At 37.4% G+C, this 24,598-nt stretch overlaps 1 protein-coding gene across 1 annotated transcript in view; it reads left to right on the forward strand.

The window, feature by feature from the left end:
* Positions 1–24,598, forward strand: part of RAB11B (RAB11B, member RAS oncogene family) — a 92,170-nt gene that overhangs the window by 18,506 nt on the left and 49,066 nt on the right. The window contains exon 2 of the mRNA XM_053703010.1: positions 15,339–15,534. Within this exon, the coding sequence (XP_053558985.1) occupies positions 15,339–15,534 (196 nt within the window). The remainder of the gene's footprint in view (positions 1–15,338; positions 15,535–24,598) is intronic.

Below are 24,598 nucleotides of genomic sequence, written 5' to 3' on the forward strand. Positions count from 1 at the left end.
ACAAGATATTAACATATGCTAGTGAATCTAAAATTAAAATATAACTTTTAATAATATGTGTTAAAATAGGATTTGAAATTAAAAACACACTTAAGCTGCAAAGGGTAGTCGATACATCTAAGTTGAGTATTGTGTGGTTCAGCTCCACGAATTCCTAAGTTTTTTTGACCTTCCAATTCTGCTAGAAATAGTAGCTCATCTAATGACTGTTGTACAGAACTTATTTGGATTTTCCATTAACAACTTAATGGTCTCTTATTGTTTATCCCACCGTGGTTTAGTGTTAATGGAAACAAGGTTGGCGATTTTGTTACATCTATAGTCACAATATTAGTAATTGTTAGCGTGAATTCATGTCTGTGAGATTAGTTGAAATAATATAATAAACAAATAAACCAAGTTTAATATTCCATAAATATTTTCCAACAATTCAATATTGAAAAAATAGATTTATTTTATAATATTATATTTCATACTCTCAGTTGAAAAGTGACAATGTGGTGCATGACCTGAGATAAAAGGTAGATAGAATATAAATTAGTTTGTTTCTATCTGTTAAAACTGTTAAATATAATTTTGTCGCTTGTGTACCCTAAAGTCCTGGTTGTCTAACAGGTTTGCTAGCAGGCATGCTACTCAGTATTGCACCATTATCACGCTCTCTATGAATTAAACAGTGCTTCTTATATTTCTGTCTCTTATAACCCACAATATATACTAGGTGTTTGGAGTGTTGTAGGTCAGGATTTCATACCGTTTTCAATCAGAAGCTGAGTTGTATTAACTTAAACTCTGTAGAGAAACGCTGCATATTAGGTGTTCGTAGTATAACTGAACCGTTAATAAATTGGTTAAGACATATGTTTGTCGGTATTCGCGCTGCTCCACACACTAAGTGTAGAGAGCGTGGAGAATGATTGGTCCGTTTGTTACACTTGCTAACACATAGGCTTATCAGTGTTAACACCACTCCTCACCCTCTATAAGTATAGCGTTATTTTACGCTTATAAGTGCCGCTAGTGTTTCTCTTTTATTCAAACCTACAATGTCGGCAGAATGTTTAATAACATACATTTGATAGTTATCGCCTAACCGGATTTCACAGAATTGCGGTTAGAGAGATCGTTATATATTAACAAAGTTCAGTGAAAGTACGGTCAGTAACTGGGTTAATTTTACTTCACATGCACTCAGTCAAAACATTGCAGAGTTCGTTTTTAGAGAGTAGCTGGTCAGTCTGCAGTTGAAGATACAGTATGCTTGCGGGTGCTAGATATTTCAACTGCAGCTGGCAACGATACTTGCTCTCTGATTGTTACTGGAGGCTGTAAAGAGGAATAATTATAATGGTGGAAGCAGACCACCTGTAACTATATTGTCAGCAGTAACGACTCCAGTAATTTACGGTCAGAGAGATCGTTATATATTAACAAAGTTCAGTGAAAGTACGATCAGTAACTGGATTAATTTTACTTCACATGCACTCAGTCAAAACATTGCAGAGTTCGTTTTTAGAGAGTAGCTGGTCAGTCTGCAGTTGAAGATACAGTATGCTTGCGGGTGCTAGATATTTCAACTGCAGCTGGCAACGGTACTTGCTCTCTGATTGTTACTGGAGGCTATAAAAATAATTATAATGGTGGAAGCAGACCACCTGTAACTATATTGTCAGCAGTAACGACTACAGTAATTTATATGCAGCTTAAGGCTTGCCTAAAAACACAGGAGCTCCTAGGACTCCTCACCATTTCCCTATACTTCCTGACATGTTTCGCCGTGACCCGGCTTTTTCAAAGGACATCGCGCCGCGGGAAACTCAGCTTTTTATAGCGTGTAGTTCACGCCCACTAGTATTGTCATTCCTGAAAGTAGACGTTGATTGGTTCTAGGGTTATCACACCCCTTCTAAGGTATTCTGAGACATTTCCCCAATAATTGTCTTCCAGTTTGTATGATTTAATATCGCAAGTTGTTATTCCCAATGCTAAATTTACCATGCAAATGCAGCAATGATGTGTAAACTCATTTTCAGTCTATAATCATAATTTGATCTTTGATGTTTACGATCTTTTAATACATCTTATTGTGTTTATATCTATTGTCATTGCTGTTTGGTATTATTGCATTAGGTGCTTCTTAGTCTAATACTGTTAGATCCTATATAGGTAATCTAGATGTAACTTATTTTCTAACAGGTTGATAATGTTTGACTTATATGTTTTATCAATATTTTTTGTTTATTTTCCTTTTTATCAGTGCAAAATAATTTACCTGCAGGCTCAGCTCATTTTATGGGCATGTCCTTGTAAACAACAGGTGATTATTTTATTGAGTAAAACCAGCTATTTCAAATACAAAAACAAATAATATGCCCATACATTTAATACTCTGCAGTAGGAATAACAAGTCGTATGTTATAGTACAGTCTCCCATTAAATGCAGCCATAGAACATTAACCACTGTTTTAAAAAACAAAAAACATAAAAAAAATGCACTCACTTATAGTAGGACGTTAGCCACTAACTAAACTATTGTTTATTATTAACAGATTCAGCATCCAGTGTAAGATGAAAAGCATCTAATACTATTCTGTCACTTCTTACAACAATTAAAGGGACATTAAACACTAAATACATGCTAGATAGAATGATGCATTCAAAGAAAAGATTGGTCCATGACTAACATGTAGATGTATTTTTTAAAGTTTCATTAGTTGTTTAAAAAGTGACAAAATAAGTGTAAAGTTTTAGTGTCTATAAAACACTGGGAGCTGCCATGTTGTAACTTTTGTTACCTTCTCTGCTGTGGCCAATTAGGGTCAGCTATAAATAGGTCACTAGAGTGTGCAGCCAATGGTTGTGCTGGATTTAACAGTGTTCTGCACTTCCATTTCTAACAGGAACTGAAAAGCTCACAATTTCAGAATGGAATTACAGGCAAAGAGGACAAAATAAATAATGAAAGTATATTGCAGTTTTATTATATACAATTTATCATTTTATATTACCATCTCAAAGTGTTTAATGTCCCTTTTAAAGGCACATAAAACCCTTTTTTTTTTTCTTCTCTCCTTTCATGATTCAGACTGAGCGCATCATTGTTTTCTAATTTACGTCTTTTGTCAAATTTGCTTTATTTTCCTGGTATTCTTTGTTGAAGAACATACCTAGGTAGCTAGTGCACATCTCTGGAGCACTATAAGTTATATTTTGCTCTTTCAATATATAACTTTGTTAAAAGAAATATTTTCAAAATTGTTGTATGTTCCTTCAAAGATGTGTATACTCCTGAATCTACCTACCTGTTTTTCAAAGGATCTCAAAATAACAAATTTGATAATAGAAGTAAGTTTGTTTGTTTTTCAAACTTTTTTTAAATTATACATTCTGTTTGAATCATGAAAGAAAATGGTCTCATCATGGATTTAACATAGGATGTAGTAAAAGCATGAATGTTTTATATATGCTTTTTTTTTCACACACAGCTTTGTCAAATGTTATGCACTATAGTGTAGCCACTGAAGTGAGAAATTAACGTTAAAATTGTTTTCACTTTTTTTCTTTGACCAAAGAGCAAATTATTACAGCTACAAACATTTGATTAAATGTATGAGATTAAAGGTGAATACATTTTGATATATTTTGGGATATTTCTAAAAGACTGGAAAGATTTTGAGGTCAGTTATAATCCTGTAGAAAAGCTAAGCAAATTATTAATCTGCAAAAATCCCTATAGACTTTAAAGGGACAGTCAACACCAGAATTTTTGTTGTTTAAAAAGAAAGATAATCCCTTTTATTATTACCCATTCCCCAGTTTTGCATAACCAACACAGTTATAATAATACACATTTTACCTCTGTAATTATCTTGTATCTAAGCTTCTGCTGACTGCCCCCTTATTTCAGTTCTTTTGACAGACATGCAGTTTAGCCAATCAGTGCTTACTCCTTGGTCACTTCACATGCATGAGCTCAATGTTATCTATATGAAACACATGAATTAATGCCCTCTAGTGGTCAAAATGCGTTCAGATTAGAGGCAGTCTTTAAGGTCTAAGAAATTGGCATATGAACCTCCTAGGTTTAGCTTTCAACTAAGAATACCAAGAGAACAAAGCAAAATTGGTGAAAAAAATAAATTGGGAAGTTGTTTAAAATGACATGCCCTATTTGAATCATGAAAGTTTTTTTTGGACTGGACTGTCCCTTTAATGGTGAATTTTGTAGAAAAATAATTAAACTTAGTGTTCTAAATTATTTGTCATACACTATTTTATTTTGAATACTCTCATGAGAAAGCAGAATACAGTGATGCTAGTAGTATTATGGTACCATTTTAATTGCCAAAAGTAATGCCAGAAATATTTTGGGGTTTAAACTCCTGGTGGTTTGGGGTGAGCTTGTTTTTTTCGCTGGCAATACTGCAGACCTGCGTATATTAGTAAATTCATATTAACCATTCTAGAAAAAAGACAGAAGATCACTATCCCGCATGGGGGTAAAGAGCTGCTTCATAGCTCAGCCGCATTTACTAAAGCACAAGGAACTCGCTGAGCAGGATGCTGCGCTGAGACACAAATCCTGTTGGTAAGGGGAAAATGGTGATGAAAGGGAAGAAAAATTTACAGTCTTCAGAGCGCTATTGCTGGGTAGAGCAACATTAGCCAAGGCATCGACACTGTATGTGGATTTACACCTGGTCCCCAGCAGATTGGCACTGTAGGGACCCAGGAAGACTATACTGCTGTTTTCTGCTGCTCATGCACCCTGCTGCAGCTGCTCTGATGGGGGAGTGTTAGGGTACTTACTTTGACATTATTCTTGGCGCCTGTAATAATATTTTTTAAAGGCGTTGCTTTAGATGTCAAAAACAAAAAATGTGTCTTCTCCCCCCCCCCCCCTTTTTTATGTATTGGTTGAACATAAAAGTGCCAAAAATACCTTTTTGTTATCCCTACATAATTTGGGTGGAGTCATTTGGCTGCAAAAGCTTTGTAAAGGCTTGATAATGCATTGTGCAATCTAGCTAGCATAACACACAGGGTCTGATTTGATGACATTTAAAGAAGACCAGTCGCTACTCTAAGATGTGAATTGGTTAATTTTTAGTATGTGTAACATGCTCTTTTGCATCATAACAGGAGGAAATCTACAAAGTCAACCAGTGTTGTGTAGCGTAATCTGAAGCACAGATTAAATAAATGAATGTGCTATGATTCATTTATCTTGGGAGCTGAGAGGTGTTAATAACCGTTATGAAGATGCAGAGCAGCAGTGGTTGCTGGTGAAGGTTTGAGTTGTTGGGGCACCTAGTCTTCTCCCAATAATGTGATATCTTACCTCATGCCTCCAACATGCCGCCCGCAAGCAAACACACAATCCATTGTACTTGTGCACACACAGAGGCACAAAAAACCACAAGATGTTGAATTTAGGGAATGTCAAAGATTGTTTTATGTCCCTTTTAAGAACAGAGATAAATGAGGCCTTGCACTGATTAAACAGTCACTGTGTAAAATGTTACAAGGGTTAGGTTTGTAAAATCTACTTTGTGGAAAGTGGAATGTTTCAAGAAATTGCTCAATTCTAAACTACATGAAAGGGCAAAATGAATCAAGAAAATATAGTAAAATAAGAAAAGGACAAATTAGTGCAACTTCCCATTTCCTGCAATCCATGCTTGACTGTACTTATGAAAAAGTATCAGTCAACTATTTTGTAATTTCCTGGAATTGCTATGCTGGCTTTATATCTTCTTGTTTCTTGCCTTTTTATAAAGGAACCAAGAAAAAACTTTGGGAAATACTTAAGCGCAGGAACCTAATAATAAAAACGGTTGTATAGATTAAAGGACCACTCAATGCAGTAGAATTACATAAATAACAAGTACATAATAAAAAAGCACTTACTCCGTCAGAAAAAAAATCTACTGCTTATCTGTAATTCAAATGTATTCTCCCATTTTCCAGCCCCCTGTATCATGTGACAGACATCAGCCATTTACAGACTGGCTATCTGAATCATAAAAGTTTATTTTGACTTGAGTGTCCCTTTAATGCTTATTGCATATCTGTGAGATTCACAGATCAGGTTTGGTGTATGCAGGATGTATGCACCAGGGTGATGCTTTTTTATCTATTGTATTTTATTTTATTTTGTGTTACAATGCATTAGTTAAACATGTAGAAGTTGTGTGAACTTTTTTTTTTTACTTTTTAAAGGGACAGTCTACACCTTAGTCATCTTAAAGTCTTACCTTAGATTAAACTGCAAATAGCCTCCTGCACCTTTTCTATATCATGCAGCAGATGATAATGATCTGGGCTGCATCCAATCACAAAAGGCTCACTAGTTGAATTCAACAGACTATCAATGCTATTCAGCAGAGTGCCTAGATGCAGCACATATCGTGATGTCATCAGTGGGCTGAGCTTGGCAGCCATTTTAAAGTGGCCAGAAACAATATTCATTTTAAAATATATTTTTTTATCATTCCTGCTGCATGATATTGAAAGGGTGCAGGAGGCTATTTGAAGCTTAATTTAAAGGGACAGTTTACTCAAAAATGTTCTCCCCTTTAATTTGTTCCCAATGTTCCACTTTACCTGCTGGAGTGTATTAAATTGTTTATAAGTATTTTCATTGCCCTTATATTGGCATTTGAAATAGTTTATGTAGCCAGTGGTATCCACACCTATCCTTAAAGTTTTTGGCCTTGAGGCCAAGCTGTGTAAACACAGCCAGCAGAAGAAATTACACTCCCAGTGGGTTATAGAAGAGATAAGGTAATAAAATGATAATTTTCCATTGATCTCTCCAAGTATTGGTGATTGGTTTACGGACAGATATAAGATAAAGAAGCATGTATATGTACACAATGTGATAAAGTAATGCGATCTGATTATACTTACAAGCTCAACCCATTTTATTAGGTTGTGGCTTCAAAACACAAAATCAGCTAATTCATATGCACAAATAAGCCTTAACAAATCAAATCTCATACATTTTATACTCTGCAGCTGGTAAAAAAAGTAATTGGAAACACATTAAGGGAAAAACATTTTTCATGTAATTGGCAAGAGTCCATGAGCTAGTGACATATGGGATATACAATCCTACCAGGAGGGGCAAAGATTCCCAAACCTCAAAATACCTATAAATACACCCCTCACCACACCCAATATTCAGTTTTACAAACTTTTCCTCCTATGGAGGTGGTGAAGTACGTTTGTGCTAAGATTTCTACGTTGATATGCGTTTCTCAGCATTGTTGAAGCACGATTCCTCTGAGTACAGCGAATGTCAGAGGGACATGAAGGGAGTATCACTTATGAATACGATGATTTCCCTAACGGGGGTCTATTTCATAGGTTCTCTGTTATCGGTCGTAGAGATTCATCTCCTACCTCCCTTTTCAGATCGACGATATACTCTCAATTTACCATTACCGCTACTAATAACTGTTTTAGTACTGGTTTGGCTATCTGCTATATGTGGATGGGTGTCTTGGTAAGTATGTTTTCATTACTTAAGACACTCTCAGCTATGGTTTGGCACTTTATGCATTTATATAAAGTTCTAAATATATGTATTGTACTTATATTTGCCATGAGTCAGGTTCATGAATTTCCTTCTGCAGACTGTCAGTTTCATATTTGGGAATATAAACATTTTAAGAAATGTATTTCTTACCTGGGGTTTCTGAGTTATCTGCTCTTTCTTGTGAGTCTCTTTTTCTGATTTTTCATCAGGATAAGGCAGTTTTGCGAACTAATTTTCAATTTTTACCTAAGGTTGTGAATTCTAACAACATTAGTAGAGAAATTGTTGTCCCTTCCTTATGTCCTAATCCTAAGAATTCTTTGGAGAGATCCCTACATTCTTTGGATGTGGTAATAGCTTTGAAATATTATGTCGAAGCTACTAAAGATTTCAGGAAGACTTCCAGTTTATTTGTTTTATTTTCTGGTCCTAGGAAAGGTCAGAAGGCTTCTGCTATTTCCTTGGCTTCTTTGTTGAAACTTTTGATTCATCAAGCTTATTTGGAGTCGGGTCTGGTCCCGCCTCAGAGAATTACAGCTCATTCTACTAGATCGGTCTCCACTTCGTGGGCTTTTAAGAATGAAGCTTCAGTTGATCAAATTTGCAAAGCGGCAACTTGGTCCTCTTTGCATACATTTACTAAATTCTACCGTTTTGATGTATTTGCTTCTTCGGAAGCAGTTTTTGGTAGAAAAGTTCTTCAGGCAGCTGTTTCAGTTTGATTCTTCTGCTTTTGATTTAAGTTTTTTCTTTCAAAAATGAAAATAAACTTATTTTTTTGGGTTGTGGATTAATTTTTTTAGCGGAATATGGCTGTTTTTATTTTATTCTCTCCCTCTCTAGTGAATCTTGAGTGGAAGATCCACATATTGGGTATTGATATCCCATATGTCACTAGCTCATGGACTCTTGCCAATTACATGAACCATGAGGCCCACCCTTTTTATGGTGGTTATGATTTTTTGTATAAAGCACAATTATTTCCAAATTTCCTTTGATGCTTTCTACTCCTTTCTTATCACCCCACTGCTTGGCTATTCGTTAAACTGAATTGTGGGTGTGGTGAGGGGTGTATTTGTAGGCATTTTGAGGTTTGGGAAACTTTGCCCCTCCTGGTAGGATTGTATATCCCATATGTCACTAGCTCATGGACTCTTGCCAATATGAAAGAAATTAATTTATCAGGTAAGTTCTTACATAAATTATGTTTTTTATAGTATACTGTCCCTTTAAGGTAAGACTTTAAGATGATTAAGGTGTAGACTGTCCCTTTTTAAGTTTCCAATATCAACTTGTGTAGATTTTTGTTGGTAAAATTGTTAGCATATGACTAGGCTACAAAATTATTATTTATCTTAGCAGTAACCTCCAATAAAATGTTGTATATTTTACCTCAGCAGTTGCCAACCAATAAAATGTATATACGTAACAATATATTTATTGGAATCAATATTTATTCCTTAATTCTAGATTAGTTACCTTTTTATAGATGCCTTGAATTATATTTATGTATAAACTAGATTATTAATTAATTATTCTACACAAAGCAGATAATAAAATGCACCTCTAAAAAATTAACCTTACTCACAATGAGTCACTTGTTAAAATGTCACAATGAAATTACCAGAATATTGTCCGCTAATTTAAAGGGACACTGTACCCAATTTTTTTTCTTTTGTGATTCAGATAGAGCATGCAATTTTAAGCAACTTTCTAATTTACTTCTATTATCAATTTTTCTTCGTTCTCTTGATATCTTTATTTGAAAAAGAAGGCATCTAAGCTGAGGAGCCAGCAAATTTGTGGTTCAGAACCATGGTCAGCAATTGTTTATTGGTGCTGCCCAATCAGCAAAGACAACCCAGGTTGTTCACCAAAAATGGGCCGACATCTAAACTTAAATTCTTGCTTTTTAAATAAACATACCAAGAGAATGAAGAAAATTTGATAATAGGAGTACATTAGAAAGTTGCTTCAAATTGCATGCTCTATCTGAATCACAAAAGAAAAAATTTGGGTACAGTGTCCCTTTAACAGTGCTTAGTTTAACCCTTTGAGTGCTAAGTACTTTCCCATTCCCACCTGTTTTTTTTTTTTTTTTTTTAATTTTTTTGAACAATTTTTTTTTTAACTTTTTTTTTTTATTATTTTGTTCAGACCCCCAAGACTTACACTGTTGGAAAGGTTAGACAATTACCTTTCCAATGGTGGGTCTTGGGGTCTGTAGCTGCTTAGATGCCTGAGATACAGGCTTCTAAGCAGCATGCCCCCTGCTCCTATACTAAACATTGTTAAGTATAAATAAAGTTGCTTGGTGACTTCGCGCAAAACAGGGAGCCCCGGCGATGCCTGTCACTCTACAGGCACGATCGCCGGGGTAGGAGCGGGTGGAAGCCCCCAGATCTCCCTGAAGGTGGGAGAGTGCTAGTGATGGCTCTGAGCCGTCAGCACCAGAGTGGGAAACTTTGTGACGGCTCAGCTGTCATTGGCACTCAAAGGGTTAAACAATATAACCAGATACTTCACATAATTCTCAATAAATCTGAGATAACTTTTAGGGTAGTATAATTAAGCTATTTAGCCCACAAATGGTTTTATATAACTTCAATTTAAACACCAGGAATTGTATATATTATTAATGCAACAGACAATTTATATGCCAATATGTCTAGCCTGGAATAACCTCTTATTCAGGCACAATAAGACATATATATATATATATATATATATATATATATATATATATATATATATATATATATATATATATATATATATATATATATATATACTCTCAATAACTGTAATTAACTTATGATATTAAAATACAAAAATTATTTCTAAACATTAATATTAAATACCAGTATATTTACTACCCTTGGTCTAATTAATATTAAATATAAGAATAAATCTCCTTTTGAATTGCACTGCGATATAACTAACTATAGTTTTAGAATACCTTGATTTAAAACATTAAAAATATAGAGCAGCCTTATACATTACAAATTAAACCAATTTGTAAGTTTCAGCTTTTTCAGATTAATCCAATTCACCGTAATAAATAAGAGGTTTTGCAATTATGGAAAAAAGAAAAAAAATTAGCCCAGTTTTGCTTTATAGAGACTGTTCCAAAGGCAGCGGTTGTCAGTCAATCAAAATTCCAGCAAAGCAAAGACCCATTTTTCTTCTTACATGAGCTTTTATTAAGTGATAAGCCCACATCTATTTTGTAATCATTGGTGAATATTCGGATACACCCTTCTCAAAGCTTGTCCCTTAATTGGCTTACTGGGAATGTATGGTTATTTGATACTACAATCTCCTTTGGTTGCACTTCTCACATAAACCACCAGAGGGAAGCAGACAACCAGAAACGTGGTCTCACCATCAACACTGCTACAGTGTTAATTTATATATTTCAATATGTTCACTAAACACACCTATAATTTCCAGCATTAATAAATTATATGTTCAGTATATATGGGATTATTTTATACTATTTACCCTGAGTATTTTCATACTAAACATGAGTATATTCCACTTCATTATGGCACTTAAGGGGATTCTAATATGTTCAGTATGATATTAATATATCAGTTCATTCAATATACTGGTAGGTATGCATGTGTGTGTGTATATGTATATATATATATATATATGTGTGTGTGTATATATATCTATATCTATATATATATATATCTATATCTATATATATATATATATATATATATATATATATATATATATATATATATATCTCTATCATTTTCCTAGTCACCATTTTATATCATAGACATACCCCGTGAGTAGCAGTCAGATGTAATTTCATATAGCTATATTTACACTGGATTATTATCCCATATCAATATAAATATTGCATATCTTTATATCTCTTGCTGAGTGTATAAAACATATGGTATAATTTACATCACCGATTTACATATGCACTTATTTGAAAAATTATAAGAATGTTATTCATTTTTAAACAATTTAGTTAAACATTTTACATATGTGGCTATTTATTTAACATAGCAGACATTATCTGATATAGTATATTTAGGCATTTTTCTCAGATCCCTTTATTTATACATATTATTTGGACAGTCGGAGGTACATATTAAATATTTGGAAATTACACAATTTTATATGAAATTCTAACTTCTCCTTTCAAAACCAAGATTTTAATTCTTATATGCTTTCAGCACTCACAGGGTTAAAGATGTTTCTCTGTCTTCTCCTGTTATTTTCCATTGAGACGTACATCTGAGCTTCATGTATTTGAACTCAGTATGGGACAATTTAACACCTATATGATAAGATTCAGCTAGCTTCAAAGATCACTTCAGACTGAGTGACTGCTCCTTCAGATAGGAAAACTCTGTATACAGGCTTCCTTTGAAGTGGATAATTGAGACATCCTGGGTTTACAAGCATCTATTTCTTTGTTCTTCAAATCTGTGTTTCAGATTTAATCCATTCCAGTGTCATTCACAGTGCAGCTAAATCAATTCATATTACATATTGGCTAAATGAGATATAAAATTATTATGGGATATCCAATGCCACTCAGCCATACCCTGACAATAAATGTGCGTAGGTAAAACATGGTTTTCAGGATTTCATTTTATGACTATAGCAGCTAACATTTTTTTTTTTTTCCTCACAGGGCTTGTGAAGAAAGTGTAGATGTTCAGAGTGCAAATATATACTTTAATATAAACAAAGGTCAAATTAGTAATACTTTAGCAAAAAAACATATCTCAAGATTACACCTACCGACAGGAAGAAACCTTTTATAATCTATGCAGAGAGCACAGTAATGTGCCAGTTGTTGAGAATACAAGTAAATGTAATGGGGAAAGTAAGGGAGTTCATGTTTTCTAGGGAAGTGGTTGGGTGCCACATCACAAGCTCTAGAGGGCCTTATGTTGGACAACAATGAAGTAGAACCGCCCAAAAGCTAAGCATTAGAAGTAAAATTCTGCAGCTATGTTTTTTCTTATATCTTCTATGAGTTCAGATTCTGGAATTCAGTTTACAATGGGCAGGCATGTAGGAGGGTCAGCTTTGAAAAAAACATAGAAATCCATGGGAAGGAAGTTGTACGAGGGTGCTTTCCTAAGGGAGGTAAGATTCAGCTCTGCCTTGTTAAGGCCTCTCTTGGAGACATTCTATATACTGACAGGTTCAGCATAAATGGAACAGCCCAGTGCAAACTGTACAGCGCACAATTGTGTTTTGGTCCCATTGGATCTGTACTATGTTTGAGGCTAATGAACATAAGCATAGGCTGTACACTTTATTTTTTAGACTAATTTCACAAGAGAACTTGCAGTAAGGATTTATCAAGCAGCAGTCACTACCCTGTTCTCCACCTCTTAGGTGGAGAATTTCAATCTCCCCGGTCTCGTCCTACCGGGGAGACTGACAGCTCCTGCCCGCGCATGGTTGGCTGTGCGCGGGCAGGGGTCGGTGTTGCACGCAAGCGCAAATTAGCGCTTATTTGCAGTGTTAAATTCAGGCAGCGAATTGCTGCCTGCCTGAGAGGAGAATTGGGGCAGACAGGGGCAAATATGTACGCTCCTGTCTGCCCTTGATTGATAAATCGAGCCCTAAGAGTGAAATTATCCAAATATTGTTCATTGTAACTTCCTTCAGTATAAATTGTTTCACATTCCACTACTTTTATGTACCATTAAACTTGACATTTCAACAACGCATAAAATGTTTCTTTATTACAAGTGAAACATTATTGCAATATACATTCATTATTTAATTTGCAGTCTTTTACTGTAAAATACATCTAAACATTGAGATTGTTTGACTATCTGTTATGTGAGCCTTTGTTTACTTTTCCCTCCTTCCCTAAGCTTCTATGGTGTCACATGCTTTTAAAAGGTAGATTATTAGTTTAGCATCATGATAGGAAAATTCGTTTTTTGCATTAGCAACTAAGTTAAATCAGTACTAAACCTCATTAACCCATTGAGTGCTAACGACGGCTCTGAGCCGTCGCAGAGTTTCTCACTCAGGTGCTAACGACGGCTCAGAGCCGTCGCTAGCACTCTCCCACCTTGAGGGAGATCTGGGGGCTCCCACCCGCTCCTACCCCGGCGATCGTGCCTGTAGAGTGACAGGCATCGCCGGGGCTTTCCGTTTTGCGCGGTGACGTCATCACGCATGACGCAACTTTATTTAAAAAAGACAATGGACAATATAGGAAAAGGGGGCATGCTGCTTAGAAGCCTGTATCTCAGGCATCTAAGCAGCTACAGACCCCCAAGACCTGTATCTCAGGCATCTAAGCAGCTACAGACCCCCAAGACCTACCGTTGGAAAGGTAATCGCCTAAACTTTCCAACAGTATAATCTTAGGGATCTAAGAAAAGAAAAAAAGTATAAAAAAAAATATATTTTAAAAAATGTAAAATTAAAAAACCCTCAAATGTGCTTAGCACCCAGGTGGGAAAGTGCTTAGCACTCAAAGGGTTAAGGGGATAGTAGAGTCCAAATTAAAATTTTATGATTCAGATAGAGCATGTCATTTTAAACAACTTTCTAATTTACTTTTATCATCAAATTTGCTTTGTTCTCTTGTTGTTCTTAGTTGAAAGCTAAACATAGGTAGACTCATATGCTAATTTCTAAGCCCTTGAAGGCCACCTCTGCATGTTACAGTTTTTCACAACTAAAGGGCGTTAGTTATTTGAGTCAGCACTAATTGCCTGAAATGCAAGTCTGTCAAAAGATCTGAGATATGGAGGCAGTCTGCAGAAGCTTAGTTACAAGGTTATTTCAGAAGTAAAAAGTACATTTCTATAAGTGTTGGTTATGCAAAACTGGGGTATGGTAAATAAAGTGATTATCGTTCTTTTTAAACAATAACAATTTTGGTCTTTACTATCCCTTTAAGGGAATTACAAGAGTCCAGGCTACCCTAGCCTGCACATGTGCAAAAAGAGTTTGTGCTATATCTAAATAATAGCTTGTGATTGGTTAGCAAGTGTTTTTTTTTGTTCTAAGGGACAGGGAAATCAATATACTCTTGACAAAATAATGCTTCTGTTTTCATTGTAAAATTATTCTTATACATGAAGTTTGTAATCACATAGTTTACAATTCATTCATCCCATTTTGTCTGTGTAAATGATATGGCGGCTGTCACATTTCACCATAGAGCAACTTCCTATGCCACAGCAAAGGAGACCAGAGACGTGAGTTCTACCAGGCTTTTCAAATGGTTTACCCCTGTACTGCTCTGTAATGTAAATTTTGCTACATTTTTCTTTCATGATTCACAGAGCATGCAATTTTAAACAACTTTTTAGTTTATTTCTATAATCAATTTTGCTTAATTCTCTTGGTATTCTTTATTGAAGGAGCAGAGATACTGGAAGGTACCTGAACACATCAGTTAGCCAATGATACAAGATATATATATATATATATATATATATATATATATATATATATATATATATATATGTGTGCAGCCACCAATCAGCAGCTAGCTCCAAGCTCCTGGACCTACCTAGGTATGCTTTTCATCAAATTATACCAAACGAACAAAGCAAATTTAATAGAAGTTAATTGGAAAGTTGTTTAAAATTGCATTGTGCCACCTGAATCATGAAAGAAAGAAAAAAAAAAATCGGGATTCATGCCCCTTTAAGCTTGACATGCATGTTATTTTTTTTATTAATAGTTAGAAATACTATACTTGTGAACGCAAAGGCTGTAAGGGGAACTTTAAATGAGCATTCCTAATATATTTGCCACAATATTTTTCCAACAGTGGTGCTGATTGGAGACTCAGGTGTGGGCAAGAGTAATCTGCTGTCTCGCTTCACTCGCAATGAGTTCAACCTGGAGAGTAAAAGCACCATTGGGGTGGAATTTGCTACTCGGAGCATCCAAGTAGACGGCAAAACTATAAAGGCCCAGATCTGGGACACGGCTGGCCAGGAGAGATACCGAGCTATCACGTCCGCGTAAGTCTTTCATAACTATCTGGTTTTGTTTAGTCTTTTTAGGATGCTTTTCATCTGGGATGATGTGTTTTTAATATTGGTGCTTTTGAAATCTTATACAAGCTTCTAAGTCAGGGATGGACAAATCTGTTTAAAATTTAGTAGCCAGACATACTTTTAGGAGCCAGACAGTGGCATCTGTATATAGATCTATGGAGTATTACCCAAAAAGTTAGGAGCCAGGGGTAAGATTCTAGGAGCCAATGGCTCCCAAGCTACTGGGTTTGTTGAGCCTTGTCCTAAATAATTCACGTTTAAAAAATTTAGTAGCCAGACATACATTTAGGAGCCAGACAGTGGCATCTGTATATAGATCTATGGAGTATTACCCAAAAAGTTAGGAGCCAGGGGTAAGATTCTAGGAGCCAATGGCTCCCAAGCTACTGGGTTTGTTGAGCCTTGTCCTAAATAATTCACATTTAAAAATTTTGTAGCAAACTTATTAAACGGACAGTAAACACCTTGTAATTACAAGACATTTCTGTTGTGTGCTACACAATAACATATCAGCCAAGTCTTAAAAGTAGTGGGGGTTTTTTGTGTTTTTTTTATTTAAAGAATTTAGCACACTCTTTACTGGAATTATTTTAAATAGTCAAACTCCACCCACCATTTGCCTTATTTGGAGGGAGCCAATCTGGCCTTCAGTGCACAGACAAAACTAGTCATGGTCACAAAGTTAGTGTAAATACCATTGTTTTGCAGTTGTTATCTGATAAAGCCAATTAATGACATATATGTATATGTAACAGTTAGGCTTGAGAAGTCAGCCGTGTGCATTTCATGTTCTGAAAATTGCAACATATTTTCAATATTTATTTTGCACCATTTTCACGTAAGTTGTTTCATTACGCATAACGAATATATAAATATATCTAAAAAAATATCAAGGTGTTTACTGTCCCATTAAGTCTCCCAAAATATCCTATTTGAATCATAAATGTTTCCTGTGCTTTATTTACATTTTAATATACAATGTAGCACCTTATCAGTGTAATAATTGATGTATTATTTATAAATCCCTTTTTACTTTGTGCTGCAAGTTTGTATGTGTTAAGATCTCTTTAATAAACTTCTTGTCTATATTAGGGTGCTTTATTTATATTTACTTTTCACTTTGTGTATTTTGTATTATCTTGCTCATTTTGTAAACTGCGGTTGCTATTTTTTTCATGTTAATATATGAAATTATTATTGCCTATATGAAAATGATATTGAGACATTATTTAGCAGTTTCCCAACAGCTTTAAAGGGCCATTATAGTCCAAAAAGGACATTCTTTAATTTAAGATAATTTAAGACTATCAACCCTGCAGTATTGTGTGTTTAACCCCCTCAAAGGGGTCAAACACAGTTGATATTCTGCTCGAGACTCGCAGAGCACTGCTGTTCCATAGCGGAACTTGCTGCTGATCCAATCAGCAGCACTAGTCACATGACTCAGATGTGCAACTAGTGCTGCTGATAAGATCAACTGCAATTTCTGATCAGGACCAGTAGTGCACCTCGGGTCCCAAGCGACACTTCTACTGTGTGTTTAAACCCTTTGCGGGGGTTAAACAAGCAGTACTGCAGGGGCGAATACTAATTACAGAGCATGTTATTTTTTTACTTTAATCGCCCTTTAAGATACTTTTTTCATCCTCCTATGGAAATTGCTACATGTTGTCTGTCCTAACACTTCTTTTGTGTTCAAATTGTGCCTTTTCTCATGCATCCTAGAGAGGCCAAGAAGCAAATTCTATGATTTACAAATGCTGCAAACCAAATGGCTAGCTTAGGTAATTTACAGCATTTTGTAAACCTAGGCTTACAGATTTTGCTTTTTGGCCTTTCTAGGGAGCATGGCAAAAGGCACAACTTTTACACAGCAGCAAGTTATTTTAATTGTCAGGTACAATGGGAAGCAGGAAATGTATGTTGTTCTTTTTGGACCCTTGTATCTCTGATTTACTGTTTAACCAAGAATTGTCAATGCAACTATTAGTTTTGCTGGGATTGTGCAGTCACATAATTCACATTGTCCATTTGCTTTCCGAAGTTCAGCCAGGTTTATTCCTTTGTTTACTTTCAAACAAGGCCACCCACTGTGCTCTCAGACTCTGGAATGTCCAGGTACTGAGAGAGAAATATTTATCTACCAGTTGTCCTGAAGTCTGTACAATGGAAGTGACCCCACCCAAAACCCAAATAGTTATGTGCTAAATGACTTGCCCAGCTTTACTTCCCTGCATTGCTACACACCTAAATAATCCTTCTAACATTGTTTGATGTTTTGGTGTAGATTCTGCTTACAAAGCAGGTGAGATATGAATATGCTGTGATTTCTGTACTCAGTCTCTTTACAAGAGCAGGGTATTAAAATCCTCAACAGCAATGTATTTATATGTTTTATTGAAAATGCCCTACACAGACTAGCTCTATTATAAACTCGTGGTCCACTAGCCCCGGCCGACATAGAAATTTGACTCTTTCCTATCTTTAACATTGAGTGGACTAGTAACTTTTTTTTTTTTCCCCTCTGGGCTATAGTAGCGTTTTAATTTTTGACCCCTGACTAGTAAACCAGTGATATTTTTTATATATAGAGAGAGATATATAGAGATAGATATATCTATAGATATATAATGCTTAATCCATTAAAGGGACACTGAACCAAATTTTTATCTCTTGTGATTCAGATAGAGCATGCAACTTTCTAATTTACTCCTGTTATCAATTCCTGCTATCAATTTCTCCTGTTAAGTGTAGTCAGTCCACGGGTCATCCATTACTTATGGAATATTTCTCTTCCTAACAGGAAACTGCAAGAGAATTACCCAGCAGAGCTTGCTATATAGCTCCTCCCCTCACCTATCATACTCAGTCATTCTCTTGCAGCCTAACTAAAAAGGAAGCTGTGAGAGATCTGTGGTGTTTTTTTAACTTAGTTTATTTCTACAATCAAAAGTTTGTTATTTTTAAATGGCACCGGAGTGTGCTGTTTATTCTCAGGCAGCATTAGAAGAAGAATCTGCCTGGGTTTCTTTCTATGGTCTTATCAGACGTAACCAAGATCCACTGGCTGTTTCTCATCTGAGGGAAAGTGAAGGTAACTTCAGAGAAGGGGAATAGCATGCAGGGCCCCCCTGCAACAAATGAGGTATGCGCAGTAATTTATTTTCTGAGGAATGGAATTGACTGAGAAAATACTGCTGATACCATTGTAAAGTAAGTTCAGCCTTAAATGCAGTGATATTGACTGGTATTAGGCTGATGTGTGTGTGTGTGTGTGTGTGTGCACTGAATGTATTTTCTAAGGAATGGAATTGACTCTGAAAATACTGTTAATACTGAAATAATGTATGAGCCTTAACTGCAGTAAAAGCGACTGGTAGCAGGCTTGTAAATAATAATACATAACTTTTAAATGTATGTTTAAAACCTTTTACTGGCTTGTTAATCGTTTTTGTGAGGTACTTGGTGATAAAACTTATTAGGGCATGATTTTTACCACATGGCCATTTTTGTTTTCTGCATAGAAACAGTTTCTGAGCTTCCCCACTGTTGTAATATGAGTGGGAGGGGCCTATTTTAGCGCTTTTTTACACAGTAAAAATTCAGTCACAATCTGTCTACTTCATCCTCCATGATCCAGATCGTCTCTAGAGAGCTCAGGGGTCTTCAAAATCCATTTTGAGGGAGGTAATCAGTCACAGTAGTCCTGTGACAGTGTATTTGACTGTGAGAAAAAGCGTTAATTATATAATTGTTATCCGTTTTTGGGTACTAAGGGGTTAATCATCCATTTGCTGGTGGGTGCAATCCTTTGCTAACTTAATACATTTACTGTGAAAATTTGGTTGCTATAACTATTTTTGATCATTGTTATTTCAACTGTGTCAGTTTTTCTGTGCTTCTTAAAGGCACAGTAACGTTTTTTATATTGCTTGTAAATTAATTTTGAAAAGTATTTCCAAGTTTGCTAGTCTCATTGCTAGTTTGTTTAAACATGTCTGACTCAGATGAATCTCTTTGTTCACTATGTTTAAAGGCCAATGTGGAGCCCAATAGAAATTTGTGCACTCAATGTATAGATGTCACTTTAAATAAAAGTCAAACTTTATATGTTAAGAAATTATCACCAGACAACGAGGGGGAAGTTATGCCGACTAACTCTCCTCACGTGTCAGTACCTTCTCCTCCCGCTCAGGAGGTGCGTGATAGTGGCGCCAAGTACATCAGGGCGGCCCATACAAATCACTTTGCAAGACATGGCTACTGTTATGACAGAAGTACTGTCTAAATTGCCAGAATTAAGAGGTAAGCGCGATCACTCTGGAGTTAGAACAGAGCGCACTGATAATGGTAGAGCCATGTCTGATACTGCGTCACAATTTGCAGAACATGAGGACGGAGAGCTTCATTCTGTGGGTGACGGGTCTGATCCGGGTAAACTGGATTCAGAGATTTCAAATTTTAAATTTAAGCTTGAGAACCTCCGCGTATTGCTAGGGGAGGTATTAGCGGCTCTGAATGATTGTAACACGGTTGCAATTCCAGAGAAAGTATGTAGGCTGGATAAATATTTTGCGGTACCGGTGTGTACTGACGTTTTTCCTATACCTAAAAGGCTTACAGAAATTGTTAACAAGGAGTGGGATAGACCCGGTGTGCCCTTTTCACCACCTCCTATATTTAGAAAAATGTTTCCAATAGACGCCACCACACGGGACTTATGGCAGACGGTCCCTAAGGTGGAGGGAGCAGTTTCTACTTTGGCTAAGCGCACCACTATCCCGGTGGAGGATAGCTGTGCTTTTTCAGATCCAATGGATAAAAAGTTAGAGGGTTACCTTAAGAAAATGTTTGTTCAACAAGGTTTTATATTACAACCCCTTGCATGCATCGCGCCTGTTACTACTGCGGCGGCATTCTGGTTTGAGTCTCTGGAAGAGACCATTCGCACAGCTCCATTGGATGAAATTATGAACAAGCTTAAAACCCTTAAGCTAGCTAACTCATTTGTTTCTGATGCCGTCGTACACTTAACCAAACTTACGGCTAATAACTCCGGATTCGCCATTCAAGCGCGCAGAGCGCTGTGGCTTAAATCCTGGTCAGCTGACGTGACTTCTAAATCCAAATTGCTTAATATTCCTTTCAAAGGGCAGACCTTATTCGGGCCCGGCTTGAAAGAAATTATTGCTGACATTACGGGAGGTAAGGGCCATGCTCTACCTCAGGACAGGGCCAAATCAAAGGCCAAACAGTCTAATTTTCGTGCCTTTCGTAACTTCAAGGCAGGAGCAGCATCAACTTCCTCTGCTCCAAAACAGGAAGGAGCTGTTGCTCGTTACAGGCAGGGCTGGAAAGTTAACCAGTCCTGGAACAGGGGCAAGCAGGCCAAGAAACCTGCTGCTGCCCCCAAGACAGCATGAAGAGAGGGCCCCCTATCCGGAAACGGATCTAGTGGGGGGCAGACTTTCTCTCTTCGCCCAGGCTTGGGCAAGAGATGTCCAGGATCCCTGGGCGTTGGAGATCATATCCCAGGGATATCTCCTGGACTTCAAAACTTCTCCTCCACGGGGGAGATTTCATCTTTCAAGGTTATCAGCAAACCAAACAAAGAAAGAGACGTTTCTACGCTGTGTACAAGACCTCTTACTAATGGGGTTAATCCACCCAGTTCCGCGGACGGAACACGGGCAGGGATTCTATTCAAATCTATTTGTGGTTCCCAAAAAAGAGGGAACCTTCAGACCAATCTTGGACTTAAAAATCCTAAACAAATTTCTAAGAGTTCCATCATTCAAAATGGAGACTATTCGAACCATCCTTCCCATGATCCAAGAGGGTCAGTACATGACCACGGTGGACTTAAAGGATGCCTACCTTCACATACCGATTCACAAGGACCATTACCGGTATCTGAGATTTGCCTTCCTAGACAGGCATTACCAGTTTGTAGCTCTTCCCTTCGGATTAGCTACGGCCCCAAGAATCTTTACAAAAATTCTAGGATCACTTCTGGCGGTACTAAGACCGCGAGGCATAGCGGTGACTCCGTACCTAGACGACATTCTGATACAAGCGTCAAGTTTTCAAACTGCCAAGTCTCATACAGAGATAGTTCTGGCATTTCTGAGGTCGCATGGGTGGAAGGTGAACGTGGAAAAGAGTTCTCTATTACCACTTACAAGAGTTCCCTTTCTAGGGACTCTTATAGATTCTGTAGAGATGAAAATTTACCTGACAGAGGCCAGGTTATTAAAACTTCTAAATGCTTGCCGTGTCCTTCACTCCCATGCACTGAGCTACTGACGGTTGTGGAATGAAGTAATCGGCTTAATGGTAGCGGCAATGGACATAGTACCATTTGCGCGCCTGCATCTCAGACCGCTGCAATTGTGCATGCTAAGTCAGTGGAACGGGGATTACTCAGATTTGTCCCCCCTACTAAATCTGGATCAAAAGACCAGAGATTCTCTTCTATGGTGGCTCTCTCGGCCACATCTGTCCAAGGGGATGACCTTTCGCAGGCCAGATTGGACGATTGTAACAACAGACGCCAGCCTTCTAGGCTGGGGAGCAGTCTGGAATTCCCTGAAAGCTCAGGGATTGTGGACTCAGGAGGAGAAACTCCTCCCAATAAATATTCTGGAGTTAAGAGCAATATTCAATGCTCTCCTAGCTTGGCCTCAGTTAGCAACTCTGAGGTTCATCAGATTTCAGTCGGACAACATCACGACTGTGGCTTACATCAATCATCAAGGGGGAACCAGAAGTTCCCTAGCGATGTTGGAAGTCTCAAAGATAATTCGCTGGGCAGAGTCTCACTCTTGCCACCTGTCGGCGATCTACATCCCAGGCGTGGAGAACTGGGAGGCGGATTTTCTAAGTCGCCAGACTTTTCATCCGGGAGAGTGGGAGCTCCATCCGGAGGTCTTTGCTCAACTGATTCGTCGTTGGGGCAAACCAGATCTGGATCTCATGGCGTCTCGTCAGAACGCCAAGCTTCCTTGTTACGGATCCAGGTCCAGGGACCCGGGAGCGGTGCTGATAGATGCTCTGACAGCCCCTTGGGTCTTCAACATGGCTTATGTGTTTCCACCATTCCCAATGCTTCCTCGTTTGATTGCCAAGATCAAACAGGAGAGAGCTTCGGTGATTCTGATAGCGCCTGCGTGGCCACGCAGGACCTGGTATGCAGACCTAGTGGACATGTCGTCCTGTCCACCGTGGTCTCTGCCTCTGAGACAGGACCTTATAATTCAGGGTCCTTTCAAACATCCAAATCTAATTTCTCTGAGGCTGACTGCATGGAGATTGAACGCTTGATTCTATCAAAGCGTGGTTTCTCGGAGTCGGTTATTGATACCTTAATACAGGCTAGGAAGCCTGTTACCAGAAAAATTTACCATAAAATATGGCGTAAATATTTACGTTGGTGCGAATCCAAGAGTACTCATGGAGTAAGGTTAGGATTCCTAGGATATTGTCCTTTCTACAAGAGGGTTTAGAAAAGGGCTTATCTACTAGTTCGTTAAAGGGACAGATTTCTGCTCTGTCTTCTACACAAACGTCTGGCTGAAGTTCCAGACGTTCAGGCTTTCTGTCAGGCTTTAACTAGGATTAAGCCTGTGTTTAAGTCTGTTGCTCCGCCGTGGAGCTTAAACTTAGTTCTTAATGTTCTTCAAGGCGTTCAATTTGAACCCCAATTTGAACCCCTTCATTCCATTGATATCAAGTTGTTATCTTGGAAAGTTCTGTTTTTGATGGCTATTTCCTCGGCTCGAAGAGTCTCTGAGTTATCTGCCTTACATTGTGATTCTCCTTATCTGATTTTTCATTCAGACAAGGTAGTCCTGCGTACTAAACCTGGGTTCTTACCTAAGGTATTTACTAACAGGAATATCAATCAAGAGATTGTTGTTCCATCTCTGTGTCCTAACCCTTCTTCAAAGAAGGAACGACTTTTGCATAATCTGGACGTAGTCCGTGCCCTGAAATTCTATTTGCAGGCAACTAAGGATTTTCGTCAAACTTCTTCCCTGTTTGTCGTTTACTCTGGACAGAGGAGAGGTCAAAAGGCTTCGGCTACCTCTCTCTCTTTTTGGCTTCGTAGCATAATACGCTTAGCCTATGAGACTGCTGGACAGCAGCCTCCTGAAAGGATTACAGCTCATTCTACTAGAGCTGTGGCTTCCACCTGGGCCTTTAAAAATGAGGCCTCTGTTGAACAGATTTGCAAGGCTGCGACTTGGTCTTCGCTTCACACTTTTTCAAAACTTTACAAATTTGACACTTTTGCTTCGTCGGAGGCTATTTTTGGGAGAAAGGTACTTCAGGCAGTGCTTCCTTCTGTTTAATGTTCCTGCCTTGTCCCTCCCTTCATCCGTGTACTTTAGCTTTGGTATTGGTATTCCATAAGTAATGGATGACCCGTGGACTGACTACACTTAACAGGAGAAAACATAATTTATGCTTACCTGATAAATTCCTTTCTCCTGTAGTGTAGTCAGTCCACGGCCCGCCCTGTTTTTACGGCAGGTCTAAATTTTAATTAAACTCCAGTCACCACTGTACCCTATGGTTCCTCCTTTCTCGTCTGCTTTGGTCGAATGACTGAGTATGATAGGTGAGGGGAGGAGCTATATAGCAAGCTCTGCTGGGTAATTCTCTTGCAGTTTCCTGTTAGGAAGAGAAATATTCCATAAGTAATGGATGACCCGTGGACTGACTACACTACAGGAGAAAGGAATTTATCAGGTAAGCATAAATTATGTTTTTTCTTTGTTCTCTTGCTATCTTTATTTGAAAAAGGCATCTTAGCTATTTTTTTGGTATAGAATCCTGGACAGCACGTGTTTATTATTGGGTGAATTTATCCACCAATCAGCAAGAACAAACCAGGTTGTTCACCAAAAATGGGCCAGCATCTAAACATAAGTTCTTGCATTTCAAATAAAGATACAAAGAGAATGAAGAAAAATTGATAATAGGAGTAAATTAGAAATTTTCATAAAATTGCATGCTCTATCTG

This window comes from Bombina bombina, chromosome 2 (genome assembly GCF_027579735.1).
Source record: "Bombina bombina isolate aBomBom1 chromosome 2, aBomBom1.pri, whole genome shotgun sequence".
NCBI lineage: Eukaryota > Metazoa > Chordata > Amphibia > Anura > Bombinatoridae > Bombina > Bombina bombina.